This window comes from Anastrepha obliqua, chromosome 3 (assembly GCF_027943255.1).
Source record: "Anastrepha obliqua isolate idAnaObli1 chromosome 3, idAnaObli1_1.0, whole genome shotgun sequence".
NCBI classification, from domain to species: Eukaryota; Metazoa; Arthropoda; class Insecta; order Diptera; family Tephritidae; genus Anastrepha; species Anastrepha obliqua.
In genome coordinates, this window is record NC_072894.1 from 121,096,705 (window position 1) to 121,114,386 (window position 17,682).

Sequence of the window (17,682 nt, forward strand, 5' to 3'; positions counted from 1 at the left end):
ATCAATATTTTTTTATGACGTTGCCACGTTAAACTATCGTCAGTAAACCGACTTTACAGACAACCTCTTTTTTGGCTACTTGGCTCACTGTATCCACTATGCATCAAAGTGACTATCAAAAATGTCCACCCATAAAAATTACGAATTGGCACGGCAGAAATACAAAATTTTCCCACCACAGTACTTTTCTACTGATTGGCACAGGCTCTGATACCGAAAATTATTATGTTAATAAGTTTTAAAAATTTCTACGTGTTCTTAAATTACTTTGGGTTCCATAATTAAATAAATATACACGCCAAATTGGACATCCACTTCAAAGTTCGAGCGCATCTATTGAAAACTCCTCTGTTTCACTGTTCAATATCATCTCTATAAAATTTCGTCAACACTTTTCTAATGCAAATCATTTTTCTTTATTTTTTAATCATTATTTTGAATTTCAAAATTCAATACTGTCAATGTTTTAGCTACAAAAAACCAACTAAGAAATATTCGTAAAAAAAAAAGAATTAAGAATTAATGTGAACATTTAAATTCTTATTGCAGCTTGTCGGCATTGAAATCTGAACGTTGAGCAGTTGTTTTTTTAACGTGATAAGGTGGAGGACAATAATTAAATGAAGCAACATGGGAAATGGTATGAACAAGGTGAGTTGAGTCGGTATTAAAGCGTTTAATTCCATACATACATAATTCAAATGTGAAGACATGCAGTCTGATGACTCAATTTTTTTTAATATTTTATTGGGCGTTTTGTGACAGTGAAGTGTATATTTATTTAAAACTGCCAAAAATATTTTAATAAATGCTCAAACTACTATGCGAATTTGTATTACTGTTATACGCTTGTAAGTTCTAAATTGCAATCTCCTCTGCAATCCATGCACAAAATTCCTTTTCACATCCACTAAAGCGCCATCTGTCATCCCAATAGCGAAATTCAGATAAGCGTCAATTTGCATTTATGTTCTCTGCTGCTACCGAGTGCGCGCATTTCGCTCTCTCTGCGCAGTTGTCAATGCCAATGAAAAGTAAACAAACCACAGCTGTCTTATTGTAAACAAGTATCAGTTACCATGGCAACAAAACAAAAAACTAGACAATTTAAAATGCATAGCAAGCAAATTAATAGACTCTGAAGAACTCATTTCTGTATTAGCTTTTGTTATTGGAAGTCTTGGCTGAGACTTGAGACTTGAGACTTGAGACCAGCATGGATTGGCACATGAATATGGCAAGCGGCCACTTAGTGAAAAACAGCTTCCCTGCAACTCACTAATGCAATCTTTCATATTCATTTCAGGTGTTGCCCGGTCTCTATGTTGGGAATTATCGCGATTCGAAGGATCAACAGCAACTGGACAAGTATCAGATAACACACATAATAGCCATACACGATAGTCCACGTCGTTTGCTACCGGTACGCTTATACCAATTACAACTTTCAAATATTTTTTAAATATGTTTGTCTTTCTACCTCGCAGGACAAACACTACCTATGCGTGATGGCCGCTGATACGCCTGATCAGAATCTCTCGCAGTATTTTGCCGTTTGCAATGATTTTATACATGCCGCCCGTTTGCGTGAAGGCAATGTGCTGATCCATTGTTTGGCCGGCATGTCGCGTTCTGTTACGGTAGCGGTGGCGTACATAATGACCGCAACCAACTTGTCCTGGAAAGAAGCGTTGAAGGTAGTGCGCACTGGACGCGCGGTTGCCAATCCGAACATCGGTTTCCAGAACCAGCTGCAAGAGTTCGAAACGTATCGCTTAGTAGAGGAGCGTAAGCGTTTGCGTGAGCGTTTTCCTTCAACGGCGTTGGAGCAGTTGGATCGTTCCAAATGTTCAGCAGCGTTGGATAATTATCAAGAACTATTACAAAATAAGGATATTTGCGAGGGGAATTGTGTGCGTGGTGAAAAATGTCCAACAGGTGCGATGATTGTATTACCTTTAAAAGGTGTGAAAGTTGATGATGAGAAGACAGACAGTCAAACAGCCGCAAGTGGTGGTAATGAATCGGGTCAAGGGACAATTAGTCCCGTGGCCTATATGATCTCATTTGCGACTGAGAAATGGAAAACATTATCTGTAGATAATAGTGGTTTACAGAAAGGTGGCCTTGAGGATAGTGGCAGAGAAGGTAGCGATTTGCCAAGTGCACCTGAAGTGGAAAATACGTCAACGAATCAGAATAGTAACGACGATAGCGATAGGGAGTCGGATAAGATATACTTTGAAGATAATCAAGTGGGTCAACAGTTAATGGAAAACGTTGTGTACTACCATCCGGTCAATGTACATAGTTGAAGTGCTAAACGTATCACCGACATAGCGAGTGGCAAACTTTGAACTAATGAGAATGCTCACTTAAAAAGCCGTTAAAAGTATTAATAATTTTTAAAAAAAGCATTTGGCTCCTGCAAATAATCTAATAAAAATAACAGATTCTGTAAAATGCGAAATTGTACTGCTACTTCCTTCTATTTTATTATACTCCAATGAACATAACGCAACAACTTTTATGTATTTTCATTTCTCTTATCTGAGTTTCTCTTCCAAACCTTCCATTTTCACCCCAATTTTTTTTCATACAGGTGTCTGTAATGTAGATCCCTCAAAGGGTCTCTTCCGTCGTCGTCCCTCTACAGCCTCGATGCGCTCTCGTCTACGTGGCCAACCTTCTACGTCGAGCGCGTCAACATCACCTGCACTATCTGGCACTGGTGTCGCCAATGTGGCTGCTACCAATGTGGCGCAGTCATGTCCAACATCGCCCAGCCACTCGCCGGCCGCAAGACGTTCTCTGGGCGGCCAAAAAATACCCGAAGACGAGGAGGCACACAACCCACCTACAACAACAGCAGCCGCGACAACAACAACAACTAACAGCACAACCACGACGACCACCAACAATAGCAATAGCACCACCACTAATAACACAACCACCACCACCACCGTAACGTTGTCACCGCTGATAGCGACGGCGAGCAGTTCAAAGGAGGCTGCCGAATATGCGGCCGCCATCAACGATGCGAAGCGTGAGCGTGAGGCGCTACAGAAGTCGCCACCAGCTGCACGAATGCGCAATCCACGTGTAAACAGCGCAGGCAGTCGTCTAATCAGCGCCACAGCAAAGGCTCGTGCTGCCGTATCCGCCACAGTGGCAGCACAACAGGAAGAACTTGATAAGTGTAGCGCGGGTAATGGCTGCGGTTTTGGCGGCACCGGACAAACCGGACAACTGCATCGTAGTGCCAGCACTGTGAGCGGCCTAACGGTGCGGCCGTACAGCAGTCCGGCTGGTTTGCATGCTTACACAGGCAAAGTACCTGGCTCTGTGCCATCGTCCGTCCATGGCTCCCGAGTGGATCTGCGTGATGTCGATAAGGGCTCGGCAATTTATTTGGGCTGCTCTGCGCCGCGCAATTCAACGTTATCGCTCTCTTCACGCACCTCATCGGGCAGTTCGGCGCCACCTTCGCCGGTGCGCACGCCGCCGGTGAGTCCGCGACACGGTGTGCGAAGGTAAGTTTAGCAAAGTTTGCTGTGTGGTAAGAACACTAACTCGTATTTCATATACTAGGGCAGCGACTATCGTGAAAAAGCAACAACAGCAGCAAAGGTGAAACAACTGCAAAGCCTGATAATGGCGCGTCACAACGTTTATTGCTGCATCAATCAAAATAACTGCTTGAAGGGAGAGGCGGAAGCAGCTGTAGGAAATAGATCACTCTTAGCGTAGCGTAGTCTTCGCGGTTTTTAAAAAGCTGTACATGCAGCTATGCTATCAAGACATACATACATAACTCCTTGACTTCGAATAGGTTCCTTGAAGTGTGAAAGCAGCATTGAAGCATTTTTTTTACTTGCTAATAGTTCACTAAGAACTGATGCCTGAAACATTGTTAATTGAAAATGGTTATGGCAACCAATAGAACTGTTTTGTGCGCTTAGCTTATACTTAGCATAGAATTTGCAGAAACTCAAAGCAATTATGAACTTATAAAATAAGGAAAATTAAAAAGAAACATTTTTTACAATACATACCAATTAACTTGTTGTTGCCTAAATGTGTGTGCATACGCACTTCAGACATATTGCATAGGAGAAAAAAGCTTAGACATCTGTTAGATTTTATTGATTAAGGGGTTAGGTGGGTTTCAAAAGCTCAAAATAGGTACATTTTTATGAATTTTTTTTTATTTAATCAACAGAATATTTCATTCCATCAATTTAACACATAAAAGATACATATTTTATAAGTAGTTTGTGAAATTTTCATTGAAAAATTTTGAAAATTAAGGCGTGGACACGTCGTCTCCTATGGCCCCTCAAAAAAAAGTTCTCTCGGCGTAGTCAGGATAACTCATGACAGATTCATCTGAAATTCAAAAACAAAAAATTTTCTGTTAGTAGATGTTTCAAACTCGTGCTTGGACGAAGGAAAAAAAAAAAACAAAAATTACATTTTTGGCGGCGTTGAAAACAAAAAACCCTTATTTTGAGTAGAATTTGCACCCTTCATGCCCTTGAAAAATTACTTGGAATAGAAAAAAAAAAAAAATTCCTTCGTTCAAGCACGAGATAATGTTATTTTGAAGAAGTGTGCAAAATTTGAAAGAGATCGGTTCATAAGTTTTCGAGAAATCGTGACTACCGATTTCAAAAATGTAGTTTCAAGAAAAACGCGATTGAAGATTTAATAGCTAAGCAGCTGCCTCGATATACCTGCCAATCCAAAGGCTATATCTCTTAGAATATGACTCGGATCGTTTTAAAATTTTAAAGGAATATTCTCAACATATTCTATTATGAGATAAGCAAAAAAAAAAATCGATTTTTTGAAATTTTGAAACCCACCTAACCCCTTAACTAGCAGAAGTAGAATTTAGCCACCTTTTAGTAGAAAATGGACTCGGACGGCGGATGTTTGGGAAATATGGGCGTGAACCTCTTTTATTGGAAAAATATGAAAATATGTTGAAATACAAAATTTTATTAATAAATCAAATAATATTATAAAGTAATAACAAAATAAACAAAGTTCGAATTAAAAAATTTAAGTAAATAATGACACGTAAGATAAAGTTATTTAAAATGAAATGAAATTATGAAATTTAACAAACTATAATAAAATGAAATATGATACAATAATTTAAAATTAAAAATATATACATATATATTTATATATATATAATAATACAAAACTAATTGAAATAAAGTGCTGGAAAAGCGTAAAGTGAAATTTCACAATAATTCAACACTCGAAATGATTGTTCCCCCCCGTTGACGGAACAACCTGAATTTAAATCCGATCAGGGATCGTCCCTTGGCCTATCACAAACGACGAATTTTCGTCCGAGTGTGCCCTCTCTGTAGGCAACCACTTCAGCATAGTCACTTCAGTGCATGTTCCTAAAATTTATGCGGAATGCTTTCGGCAGGCAATGGCAAACCTCTGAGTGCATTTCTCCAATGAAAAAACTCTTTATAGAAAACATCTACCATTGGAGGCGGCTTAAGATTGTAAGCTCTCCATTTGTGAAAAATATCAAGATGCACACCACAAGTAGGAGGAGAAGCTCGGACAAACACCCAAGAAGCGCCAATTATATATCCAATTACATATACCGATTTTTCTTTTTGTTGACATCCATTGTTAACACCCTTTAACTCACAACTGAATGAACAAACAAAAAACAGCAATAGAGTTAAGGGGGGAGCCTGGTTTATAAGTTCAAAAAAAACAATTTTTTTTTTCGTTTTAAGCGATTCCTAATATATTTCAGAATATTCACACAAAGTTACAGAGCCTAATTCTCAATATTTCCGTAGATACAAAGCCAAAGGTAAGCGAGCGTTAGGTAGTTACGCTGTGACCGGTCAGCTATAGTACAAACTTTATCTTCTTTTCTCGACTTTTCATTTTTATGATTTCTTTGAATTGGCGTACATGAATGAAAAAAGACTAATGAACCTTTTGAAATGAATCATCGCTTGTTCCCTTCAGTATTAAATTCTCTTCTATTTGAACTAACAAAATAGATAAAAAAAAAATTTTCAAGATTTTTATACCAAGTTGAAGTGAATTTTTTTTTTTATAGAAAGGCATTTTTTTCTTTAAAACCTCCAAAAAGTTGAAATTTTGGAATTTCTCTCAGTTTTCTTAGTTCATCTATAATAAAAAATCATGATAATTAGAAATCCATTTGAATTTTTTGCTTTAGATAATAATTATGAGCTGTATCTTGTACCCCAGTTGGAAACTCCAGCGTTGCAGCGCTCTACTAATTTCTATGTTAAACATTTTTTTCAACTTATTTTAACCAGTACAAAAATTTTTTTATACTTTTTAAATGTTCATTAAAAGATAGAAAAAACTTGCAACTAAATTAATTTTTTCCTTAAAAAAAAAATCGCAAAGAGATGCAATTTTTAGACCTCATAAACCAGGCTCCCCCCTTAATCATTGAAAATTCCTCCAGCATTCAATTTCACAGAGCAGCCAGACTTGGACACGCACACAGGCAGTGAAAGACTGTTTCCTTATTTTCTTCTTGACTGCAGCTTCTACATCTATCGTTGTACCGCCACCCCATCTTCCTTGCGTGGTCTGCCAAAGGTCAGTGGCCGCTTATTGTTGACGTAATTCTGTTCAGCTCAGTTCTGGATTTGTTGAAATTGGGCCGCGTTTGTTTAGTTATTTTGCAGGTAGCCGTGTTAATCCATCTGCAAAGGCCTGTTTCTGGATTACGGATCACTTTTACGCACGCCTCAGTGATATTAGCGTGACCATCAATAATTTTTGAGTATCTCTAAGGCATCGATCGCTTTCAATATTATTGATAGCATTCAACAACTATTTTTTTTTTTTTTTTGGATTTGCATTCTTCGTTATTTCCTCTAACACATTTCATTGCCAAATGCTTCTGTCACTAGTGACCGGTATTTAGAAGCACAGCGTGAAGCAAACCATAAAATGTAGTAAAAATATTCCTGCTCATATCAGTAGTTAGTTTGAAAAAAAATTCAAATTTGGCAAATGTAAAAAAAGTGCTTATCACTTACACTTAAGATGTCTATAGCAAAATATTTTCGCGCATCGGAAAGGTTACTGGAATTCAAGAGCTATTCAATAAGGTTAACTTTCAATAATGCATTAATTTTCAAGGTTAATTAAATTTTTTGAATAGACATAAATGGCGGCCTGTATATAATCTCTCCTGTTAACTATATCGTCTTTTGTCAATGCGCTCTACTGTCGAAAAGTAATTACGTGGCTCACAAGCCATCATCAGTGTTGTGTGGTCTTATGTCGTAAAATTTTTAACAGTTAAATAAATATTTAGAAGACTTGAAACCAAAAACAACTACTTTTTTGGCTGAGTGAAAATTCAAAGCATGACCTATACGATAGCTGCCGCACGCCATAAATATGTATATTTTTAACTGGTTAAGTTTGGTATGTTAAAAAAGGATCGTCCACTATCGATAGTGCCACTGCCAATAGCTGCAAAACTATATTTGGCAAGTAAACCGACCCACGTTGGCTTACGTTGTTAAGGCAATACTCCCATGATAGATATGTACTTGGTATGATGGAATAAAAAAATGTTGTTTTTATATTCAAATGTTGAAAAGTTAATCAAAGTTGAACTAAGCCAAAAGGTATATAATGTTGCTGTATAATAATTGTTTGACGAAATAATTAATTTAATTGAAACGTCCTAAGCATCCTAAGTCCAGCAGTTCATTACCACCTGTTTTAGTGACCTGTAACTCACCGTCTGTACCTTTACAATAATTAAAATTTTCTGAGTAAAAACTGAAATTTTTTTACTATACTAACATCCCAAAAAACCGTAAAACGAAACGCCAGAAAAGTGATTTTTTTATGTGTACTTATGGGAGGCAATAGAAAAGTTAAATGCTGTCTGAGGTACAGCTTTCTCAGTATCAGTCATAACGAAATCTATGACAGTTGTGATGCTTCGGAATTGACCTCAGCAAACGTAAATCGAATACCCTCTTGTCACGACAATTATTGCTGCGGTGAATTTGGCACAGCATAGGAGTGAGAGGACTCAAAATTTATTGGTCCAATTGAGCTGCATAAAACCCCGGTCCGAACTTTTTTCATGTAAAACTCGTATAAACGACTGGGTTTATTGTAATTTGGCGAAAAATCGTGTTAAGTTAATAAACACCATCAAAAAGAAAAAGAAAAATCCACTGTAGAACTATATACAGCCATTTTCCACTTATGCGTATGTTCATATGTATATACACCCGTTAAATGTTGTTAGCTTAGTTGTTGAGTGAAAATTGTTAAAGATTTTTATATACAAATGCATAAAAATACACACACATACAAAAAATTCTAGATATGTATGTACGTAAATATTTATATTAATACAAAATGTGTATAATAAATGTGCGCCTCGAATTGTTTTTGTAAAGATTGTTAAAACTTTGACTTGATTAAGAGAAAAAAATTCAATAATACAAATTTTAAATATTTATGGTGCACACAGGGACAGAGTTATACTACTGCGTGGTATATCGACGCTTACAGTTACGTCAAGAATTGTAGGTTCGATTCGTATTTCTCAGGTAAGAAATACAAAAATATTGAATGGCAAGCAATTATCAATCCAAAGGGATTTAAGCTGTGAAGAATTGTTATTATTATTAAGTAAATTTAAAAGAAAGAAAGCGAGATAAAAAATAAGGCATCACCTTTTAACAAATCTTATTAAAAGAGAGTTAGAAAAAAATGGAGAAAAATTACATTCAAGTGAATAAAAATTGCATTACATTTTCGCTTTGCTTTTATATGCAAGTATCAAGAACTTTTAAATGCAAAAATGCAGATTTTTTAGTGATGGGTCAGAATTTTTGGAACGGAGATTTGGCGCTAAAACACAAACTAAAATTACCTTAAACTGAAAAGGCACTAAGCTCCAGCAACTTTTTTTAATTAACTGGCTAAACATCAAATTGCAAAATTCACTTAATACGAGGGTTGCCGTTTAACTATGTTGCGAAAAGTTCAAACGGAACTAGTCCTTTTTAAAATTTGGTTAAGTAGAATTAGAAATACATTAAATTAAAAATTATTTTATACGAGGGTGGCTGCTTATGTTTTGAAAAACTAAAAAAGAGCTAATTTTAAAAATTTCTTAAAAATGTACAGGTTATAATTTAAAAAATAGCAAGTTAAAAATTTTCCTAATACGAGGGTTGCTATTTATTTGTGTTGTAAAAACTCAAAGGAACTAGTCTTCTTTTAATTTTTTAATAAGTAGAATTCGAAAAACGTCACATCGAAAAAATTACTTTAAAGTATTAATACGAAGCTCGATACTTTTGTTTCGAGGAATTGAAAAGGAACTGCTCCCCCTAGTAGTACGTTTTTGACATCTTGCATTTGAGAGAAATCAAATAAAAGATTATTTTATGCGACTGTACTATTTATGTTTTGAAAAACCGAAAAGGAGTTAATTCTAGAAATTTCTTAAAAAATGTCTGGCTGCAATCTTAAAAACATCAAATTGCACAATTTCTTTAATACGAGGGTTGCTATTTAACTATGTTGCGAGAAACTCAAAAGGAAGTAATTATATTTTAAATTTTGTCTAGATGGAATTCGGAAAATATCTAATTGAAAAATTCTCTCTAAAGTATTAATGCGAGGGTCGCTATTGTGTTTCAAAAATCGAAAAGGAGTTAGTTCAAGAAATTTCTTAAAAATTTTCTGACTATAATTTTAAAAATATCAAAAAGTCACTTTAAAGTATTAATACGAGGGTCCCCACATATTTTTCGAGAGACCGAGAAACCTGCTACTAACAGTATTCATTTTTGTTAATTTCGACTAAGAAGAAATCGAAAAATATCAAATTGCAAAATAGTCTTAAAGTGTTAATACGAGGGTCGCTACTTATGTTTCAAGAAATTGAAAAGGAACTAGTTCTACAATTATTATTTTATTTTTAATTTGACTAAGTAGAATTCGAAAAACATCAAATTGAAAAAATCTAAAAACGACTAGTCCGCGCAAGTTCTATAAATTTGCTTGAGTCGAATTCGAAAATTGTATTATAAGAGGGTTGTTATTTATATTTTGAAAAACTTTATAATATTTAAGCCCAGTAATTTCCATAAATTAGCCAGAAATGAATTTAAAAAAAAAATTAAGCTCAAAAGTTGCCAACTGGTACTATTAACTTTTTTTAATTGAGCAATCACAGATCTTACCACTTAAAATCTATTAATAGAAATTTACTTTGAAATATTATTATATATATTATATCGAGCACAAGTAATATTTTTGTTGCTTACTTTGATTTTAAAAATTGTTAATTAATTGACCTGAAAAATTGAACTCGACAAAGAGTTAAAGGAAAAGAAAAGCGATTATTCTTTTAACTATTGCATCTTCTACGAAGATTTTCTCAATAAGAATGCTTTGAACTGATTGTATTTAACATCATTAACACGTTGAGTGCCGCAAATGTGCAAAATATTCTTTCTCAAGTTTCATTAGATATGTGAATCTAATTAGATGCGAACTCTAAAGTGTAGTTTCATCCTTTGAAGATAAAACAATTTTTTAAAATTGAATAAAGGAAAAAATTCCAAATTTTGGTAATCCAACAATTTTTCTTTGGTCTAGTGTTAAAGGAAATACGAGTATTCGCCGGTGATAGGTATGCAGAATTCAATCGTTTTGTGCGAGAAAAATTATGCGATTCATTTCCTTTTAAATTATTGGGCATTAGTTAGACCAGCATCTGTGAATTACCGTATACATTTTTAGAGTAAAAGAGATTTAAGTATAAGCGCTGAATTCCACTGAGGCAAGAAAATGTTGAGGCAAATACGATAAAGGTGCATCAGACGTTATGTGAACAGTGACGGGCTTGCATTAATGTGTCAGGCATCTTCTGATATGAAGCAAATTTGAGAAAAAATATTTATGTGGGAAATAGTTGATGTTTCACGGAAGATTGCGCTTGTAGTAATTATACGAGTATAAGTACTATTAAAGCAGCTTAGAATGATCCAGGCGCAATAACCCTTAGTTTGCCAAATGTGTTCGGTAAAATACTGGACGAGCAGCGCCAACAAAGATATTTCTTCATAATGGATTACGAGCTCTCACCAACCGCTTGCTTGACAGAACATAAGAAAAAAAAAATTGGGTCAGCAAATTATAAAATATTTATTTATTAAGAAAAAAAATTTACGAAAATATTTTATACTTAGAAAGCTTGCTTTAGCAACCGTAGTGATCTCCAAATCGGTCCATACACAATAGAACTCATTAACCAATTCCAGAAGATGAAGATGAACTTCACACTTAATTCCTCTTCACTGTTAACTGCTCTGGTTGCTCTCACAGCAGTCGACTCACACTTGCATAGCAATTGCAAGGGATGCTATAGAGTCGAATGTGTATGATGTTCGCTAATTGGAAGACATCAGGGAGCAGGTCCGTTTATGGCACTAAAATAACTATTTTTTACTCAAGCTTAGGTTAGGTTAGATTAGGCAGTGACAATAGTCCCCATTTAGGATCTGGGGCAGGAAGGCCTACAAATTGTGCCTATTTCGCTCGGACCATTTGGTAAATAAAGTGAATCCCGACAGGTTTTTAATATTTATCTCTCTATTTATCTGTGCGCCTAGCTGATGGTGGATAATAGCAGAAAAAGTATTGTATGGTCTCCTCTCGATGACTTTTACGGAAATTGTTCTAGAGTGCTTCCAAGTGGGTTGATTGTAAACCAATTAAGGGGTTACATAGGTTTCGTGGCTTCAAAAAATCGATTTTTTTTGCTTATTAATTTCTACAACATCTCAAGAATATTATCCTAAATTTTCAAGTCGATCCGAATAATAGTTTCGGAAATACAGCCTTCGGAATGTGTGCGCTCCAAGCCACTTTTATTGTTACTCAAAACTTTATACGTGTTTATCTCGGAACTGTGTTTTCAAAGTCGGTTCTCGAAAACTACTCAACCGATCTTGATGAAATTTTACACAGGTGTTCGAGAAACAATTTGCTCATGCTTGGACGAAGGATATTTTTTTTCAATTACAACTATTAAAAAAACCAAATGTCAAGCAAATTTCACAGAAATTTTCCTTATTTTTTGGAAAAATGTCTGCCAAAATTCCAATTTTTAATTTCCTTCGTTCAAGCACGAGTTTATGGTCCTAATTAAAACATTTATTTTTGTTTTTTCATTTTCGATGATCCTGTCAGGAGTTATGCTGACAACGCGGACGCATCTTTTTTTCGAGGGTCACCGGAAATGACGTCACAATGGAGGAGTTATAATTTTTTTTTTTTTTTTTAATTTCAGAAATTATTTTTTAAATATGTATCTATAAGACAGAAAAAAGTTTGAATTAAATAAATAATATTTGACATAGAAAACAAAATATTGAAAGTAGCCCTTTTTTACCCGACGAAACCCATGTAACCCCTTGAGCAAAATCCAGTAAGGACCGACATTTCTGATGTGAATAGGCTGAGTATTAAGATTGAGTTGAGAATCTGTACAGGTTCAGGTGATTCTTTCAACTGCATGTTTAGGAGATATTCCTGCGACCTTATGGCATCTCATCTGGGGCAGTAAAAGTTATATGTAACTGATTCAAGCGCCTGCAATAATTCATACTAGAAATTGATAATTATCGAAAGTATTTTGAGATTCAATAGCTCCATTGTCGATGACACAATTTTGTTTTTGTTCTCCATTTCCAAAATATAAATGACAGCCCTCGCATACATTTTCAATCGATAAAAACAGTAATAATTTTCCATAAGCGACAATCTTGGGACTTTTATTTTCTTACACAAATTAATATTATTTAGCAGATTTTAATTAAACTCTGAGACTTGCAGTGATCGCTTCGAGGAATTCTGACCAAAACAAAAAAAAAATCTACTCGAAGTGTATTTGTATGTTGATAAAAAAATTTTAAGATCACCGCAATTGCATTAACAAATATCATAAAATAAAAATATCAAATTTAAGCTTTTGCATCAAATTGCTGACGCGAAAGGTGGAAAGGAAAAAATGTTTGTATTCGAATGCCATAGGCTTGAAGCTTTTGGCGTTGCGAGAAATAGTGCGCAATTATATTGAATATTTATACGCATAGTAGTTTTTATATTGAATGTTACTCTAAATAAAAAATAAAAAATAGCGCGTTTTTACCAAAGTTGAGTGTAGCGTTGTTAGGCTAAGGCGAAGAAAAATTTGTTGTATTTGGTTTCAAGTAAAAAGCTTAGCAACCAAGAAGTTATAAAACCATTGATGGTTTAAATGATTTTTACTAACTTTACGAGACAGTTAAAAAAATATGAACTAAAATAAAATTTATTAATTAAGCGAATAATAAAGGAAAAGAGGAAACGGAAGGAAAGAAAAAACTGAAATTTGTTTATTATAAGTAAAATGTGTGCTGGTAACGCATTCGCTTTTCTAAAATAAAAAAAAAATTAATAAAAAATTAGAAAAAACCAAAAAAACCAAAAAAAACTCCTACGAAAATTATTTAAAATTAAATAATTCTGGCTTTATTGCGATTGCCTTTCTAAGCTAAAAGCCAAGACATTTGGTTGATATTAATTAATTAAAAACAAAATGATATGCATACTCTGGTATGTTTGGATTAGCAAGCAAAAAGTAGTAAGCAAAATAAAATTATATAAACTCAGTTGCACTTGTAAATGATTGAATTCCAAAAAAAAAAAAAAAACAGAATAAAAAAGTAAAAGCCTTTATATCACTGAAGAGTGAGGGCAACACACGACCAGAAATTGATATAATTTTGGTTATTTCAAAAAGTAAAGTTTTGTGTTCGAGGTCCAGAAAAGCTTAAGCTTTGTTCGCTCCTCTAAAGAAAGCACAATGTCCACATAAAAATACGCTTTAGAAATCTTTGAGACAATTTCTTTTCACAAATTTTATCGAATTTTGTAAGTAGCCTTACTGGACATTGTTCGCTAGGTATCCATGCGGGGAAACTTGCTGTTCTCAGTCTCAAGATATAAACTCCGTTTTCTACTAACTATTTCTTCAGAGAAAACGGTGAAATTTTTATAGAAAATAATTAATAAAAAAAGTTGTGCTCGGACATTACTTCGGCAAACAATCGTACTGCCTCGAAATAATGAAAATCGGGGTGTAGACTAAGCCAATTTGATAATTTCTAACACAGGAAATACTTCATAGAAGAATAAAGAATATAATTTTAACTTTTCTAAGTGTGATTATGTTGCGCCTGGCCCATTGTGCCATGTGGCCTATTTTCCGTTGAAGTCTGGCATTTTCTTAAAAGTTTACTATTTGTCTAAGCGGCGTTACAAAGAATTGGTTTTGAGAAAGCATGCGCCATTTGGTTTGCCACACTTTCATTAATTTCAAAGCATTGCTGACCGGACCTCGCACCCGGTTAAAATTTTCCGACGGTTCGCTCCGTTCTTCGCAGTTTTAAAGTTTTCCCATGCCTTTTATAAGGTTTTCATAATATTCTACAGCCCTGAAAGAGGATTGTCTCTTCCTCTTCTTAGTTGGCGCGATAATCGCTTACGCGATTTTTGCCGAGTTTAACAAAGCGCGCCAGTCGTTTCTTTCTCGTGCTAACCGGCGCCAGCTGGATACACCAAGTGAAGCCAAGTTCTTCTCCACCTGATCTTTCCAACGCAGAGGAGGCCTTCCTCTTCCTCTACTACCACCAGCTGGTACCGCATCGAATACTTTCAGAGCCGGAGCGTTTGTATCCATTCCGACGACATGACTCAGCCAACGTAGCCGCTGGATCTTTATTCGCTGCGCTATGGTTATGTCGTCGTAAAGCTCATACAGCTCATCGTTCCATCGTCTGCGATATTCGCCGTTGCCAACGTGCAAAGGTCCAAAAATCTTACGCAGAATCTTTCCCTCGAACATTCCAAGCGTCGCTTCATCGGATGTTGTCATCGTCCAAGCTTCTGCGCCATACGTTAGGACGGGCATGATGAGAGTCTTGAAGAGTGTTAGTTTTGTTCGTCGAGAGAGGACTTTACTGCTCAGTTGCCTACTTAGTCCAAAGTAGCACTTGTTGGCAAGAGAGATTCTACATTGGATTTCAAGGCTGACATTGTTATCGGTGTTAATGCTGGTTCCTAAATAAACGAAGTCTTTTACAACCTCGAAATTATAACTGTCAACAGTGACGTGGGTGCCGATACGCGAGTGCGCCGACTGTTTGTTTGAAGACAGGAGGTACTTCGTTTTGTCCTCGTTCATCACCAGACCCATTCGCTTTGCCTCTTTATCCAGTTTGGAGAAGGCAGAACTAACAGCGCGGTTGTTAGGGCCGATGATGTCAATATCATCGGCATACGCCAGCAATTGTACGCTCTTATAAAAAATTGTGCCTGAGCGATTAAGTTCTGCGGCTATGTCTACTGCACATAATATTTGTTCCAACAGCATTCCCGCTTGCACGCGAATACAGAGAGATTCAATAAAATCGCAGACCCTCTTTTAGTAATAAAATACAACAAAATTTATCAACATTTTTATTTCATTATGTTTTGTAGTCTATGGCATTTAGGTATGAAACATAATATCTGTTAAATGCCCACCACGACTGCTTTGCTAACAAAGGATGCGTATATCATAATTTTGCATCAGTGTTTGGTACAGTTGGGACTGTATGTCATTTATAAAGCGTATGGTATCATTCTTTAGCTTTGAAATCATATTGGGCTTATTGACACGAATCAGACTTTTCATATAGACCCAGAGAAAGAAATTGAATTGCGGCCAATTGACCTCGTTGTTTCGTGATATAATGCGTCCTGAGAGCTTGACAAGTGGTATCATCCTGTTCAAACCACATATCGCACAAGTACATGTCATCTAATTCAGGTAAAAAAAGTTTGTTATGATGTCACGTTAACGTTCACTGCTCACCGTAACAGCGTAACGGCATCATTTTCCATGAAGTACGGTCCGATGACTCGGCCAGCCGAACAGCAACACCAAGCAGTGACTCATTGTGTGCGCATACCTTTTTCTGAGTGCTGAGATGATTCCACCTCACCCTCATTCCAGGCAACTGCTGCAGAAAGAACTTGAAGCTATTCCAAGTCTCTCCGCATGGATACCTAACGGACAATTTCCGGTAAAGGTACTTAAAAATTCGAGAGCTGCGGCTTTGTTAGCCTTAGAAGTTCTTTCGAGCTACTTCGATTTCCCAAAGGAGTGTGAGACTTTGCACATTTGTGCTGTAAGTCAGCGCTCGGTTAGTTGACGCGAAGCTCACCTTACCGGTAATAGACAACAGGCTTGCAAATGAACCCCAATCCTCTCATTTGCGCTCATGCGCCTAGCCATTTCGCGTTATGTTCCTGTGACCAGAAACCCGACTGAGCCTATTATTAACAATATAATCGATGCAGTCGAAAGAGAAGGCAGGCATTTCCCGACTAATTGTGAGCGCATCAAAATGAGCTTAGAACATTAGTTACCACTTGGCTGTCGGAGTACATAATTACTTCCGCGACAGTTATTACACAAGAAAGCACTCAATCCACTGCTTCTTTGCTTGCGATTACCTCGGCTTGGAAAATATTACAGAGGTGCGGTAGCCTGAATTTGAGCTTAATGGAGAACCTCTCGCAGAATATTCCTCCAACTCAACTTGAGTGTTTTCTACATACAACTTTCGCCTTTGCTTCTCTCTGATGGCAAGAAATTCAAATGTGTGCTAGAATAAAATCTTTTTACAGCGAATGTTTTGAGCTAAAAAATATATTAAAAGTTTTCTTATAAACTAAAAAATAATGTATGTATGTATATGTGTAAGAATGATAGAATCAAGATTGAGCCTTCCAAATTGGCCGCGACGTCATGCCGCGAGAGTATACAAGCAAAAGGAAGACAAATGACTGGTTTGTGGAGGGGAAGAGTAGGCGAAATTATACAATTATGCAGCATCAGCATAAAAAAAACGCGTTTTTATAATTCATGCTTTCAAAATTTAACACGCAGCAATTTGTGTTAATTAGTTTGTTTAGTTTAAATGTCACAAATCACACAAATTCCAAGCCATTGACTAAATTTTCACAAACATGTAATTTTTCCTCCTTTTGTTTGTTTTGTTCGCGTTTTTGTATTGGCAAGGAACCTGACATTAAAATAAATAATTGGCGCGTACACTTCTGTTAGGTGTCTGGCCGAGCTCCTCCTCCTATTTGTGGTGTGCGTCTTGATGTTGTTCCACAAATGGAGGGACCTACAGTTTCAAGCCGACTCCGAATGGCAGATATTTTTTATGAGGAGTTTTTTCATGGCAGAAATACACTCGGAGGTTTGCCATTGCCTTCCGAGGGGCGACCGCTATTAGAAAAATGTTTTTTTTTATTAATTTTGCTTTCACCGAGATTCGAACCAATGACCTCTCTGTGAATTCCGAATGGTAATCACGCACCAACCCATTCGGCTACGGCGGCCTGACATTAGACTTGTCAAAATTCAAAAAAAATAAAGGTTTTCGGAAGGTGCCACCTTCTGTATTCTATTCGCTTGGTTACATGTGAATTCATAGTCAGGTGTCAAAGCGAACGTGACCTTCGACGGGCCTTTAGTTTGCAAAAAATTTG

General features: G+C 36.1%; 1 protein-coding gene across 2 annotated transcripts; it reads left to right on the forward strand.

The window, feature by feature from the left end:
• Positions 1 to 406: 406 nt before the first annotated feature.
• Positions 407 to 4,454, forward strand: LOC129242399 (uncharacterized protein DDB_G0271670). Of its 2 annotated transcripts, none has more exons than XM_054879020.1 (5): positions 407 to 651; positions 1,307 to 1,423; positions 1,488 to 1,938; positions 2,603 to 3,533; positions 3,592 to 4,454. In XM_054879020.1, the coding sequence occupies exons 1-5, from the start codon at positions 631 to 633 to the stop codon at positions 3,632 to 3,634; spliced, it is 1,563 nt and encodes a 520-aa protein (XP_054734995.1). In that variant the 5' UTR covers positions 407 to 630; the 3' UTR covers positions 3,635 to 4,454. The 2 variants fall into 2 exon arrangements, with proteins under 2 accessions (XP_054734995.1, XP_054734996.1); XM_054879021.1 differs by lacking the exon at positions 407 to 651 and adding an exon at positions 1,093 to 1,237.
• Positions 4,455 to 17,682: the final 13,228 nt, after the last annotated feature.

Excerpts from the sequence above, each read along its gene's own strand:
- LOC129242399 (XM_054879020.1), top strand. The coding sequence starts at position 631 with ATGGGAAATGGTATGAACAAG. Across the intron at positions 1,424-1,487 it reads GTCCACGTCGTTTGCTACCG|GACAAACACTACCTATGCGT; the intron begins GTACGCTTATAC and ends TCTACCTCGCAG. Across the intron at positions 1,939-2,602 it reads TGGTGAAAAATGTCCAACAG|GTGTCTGTAATGTAGATCCC; the intron begins GTGCGATGATTG and ends TTTTTCATACAG.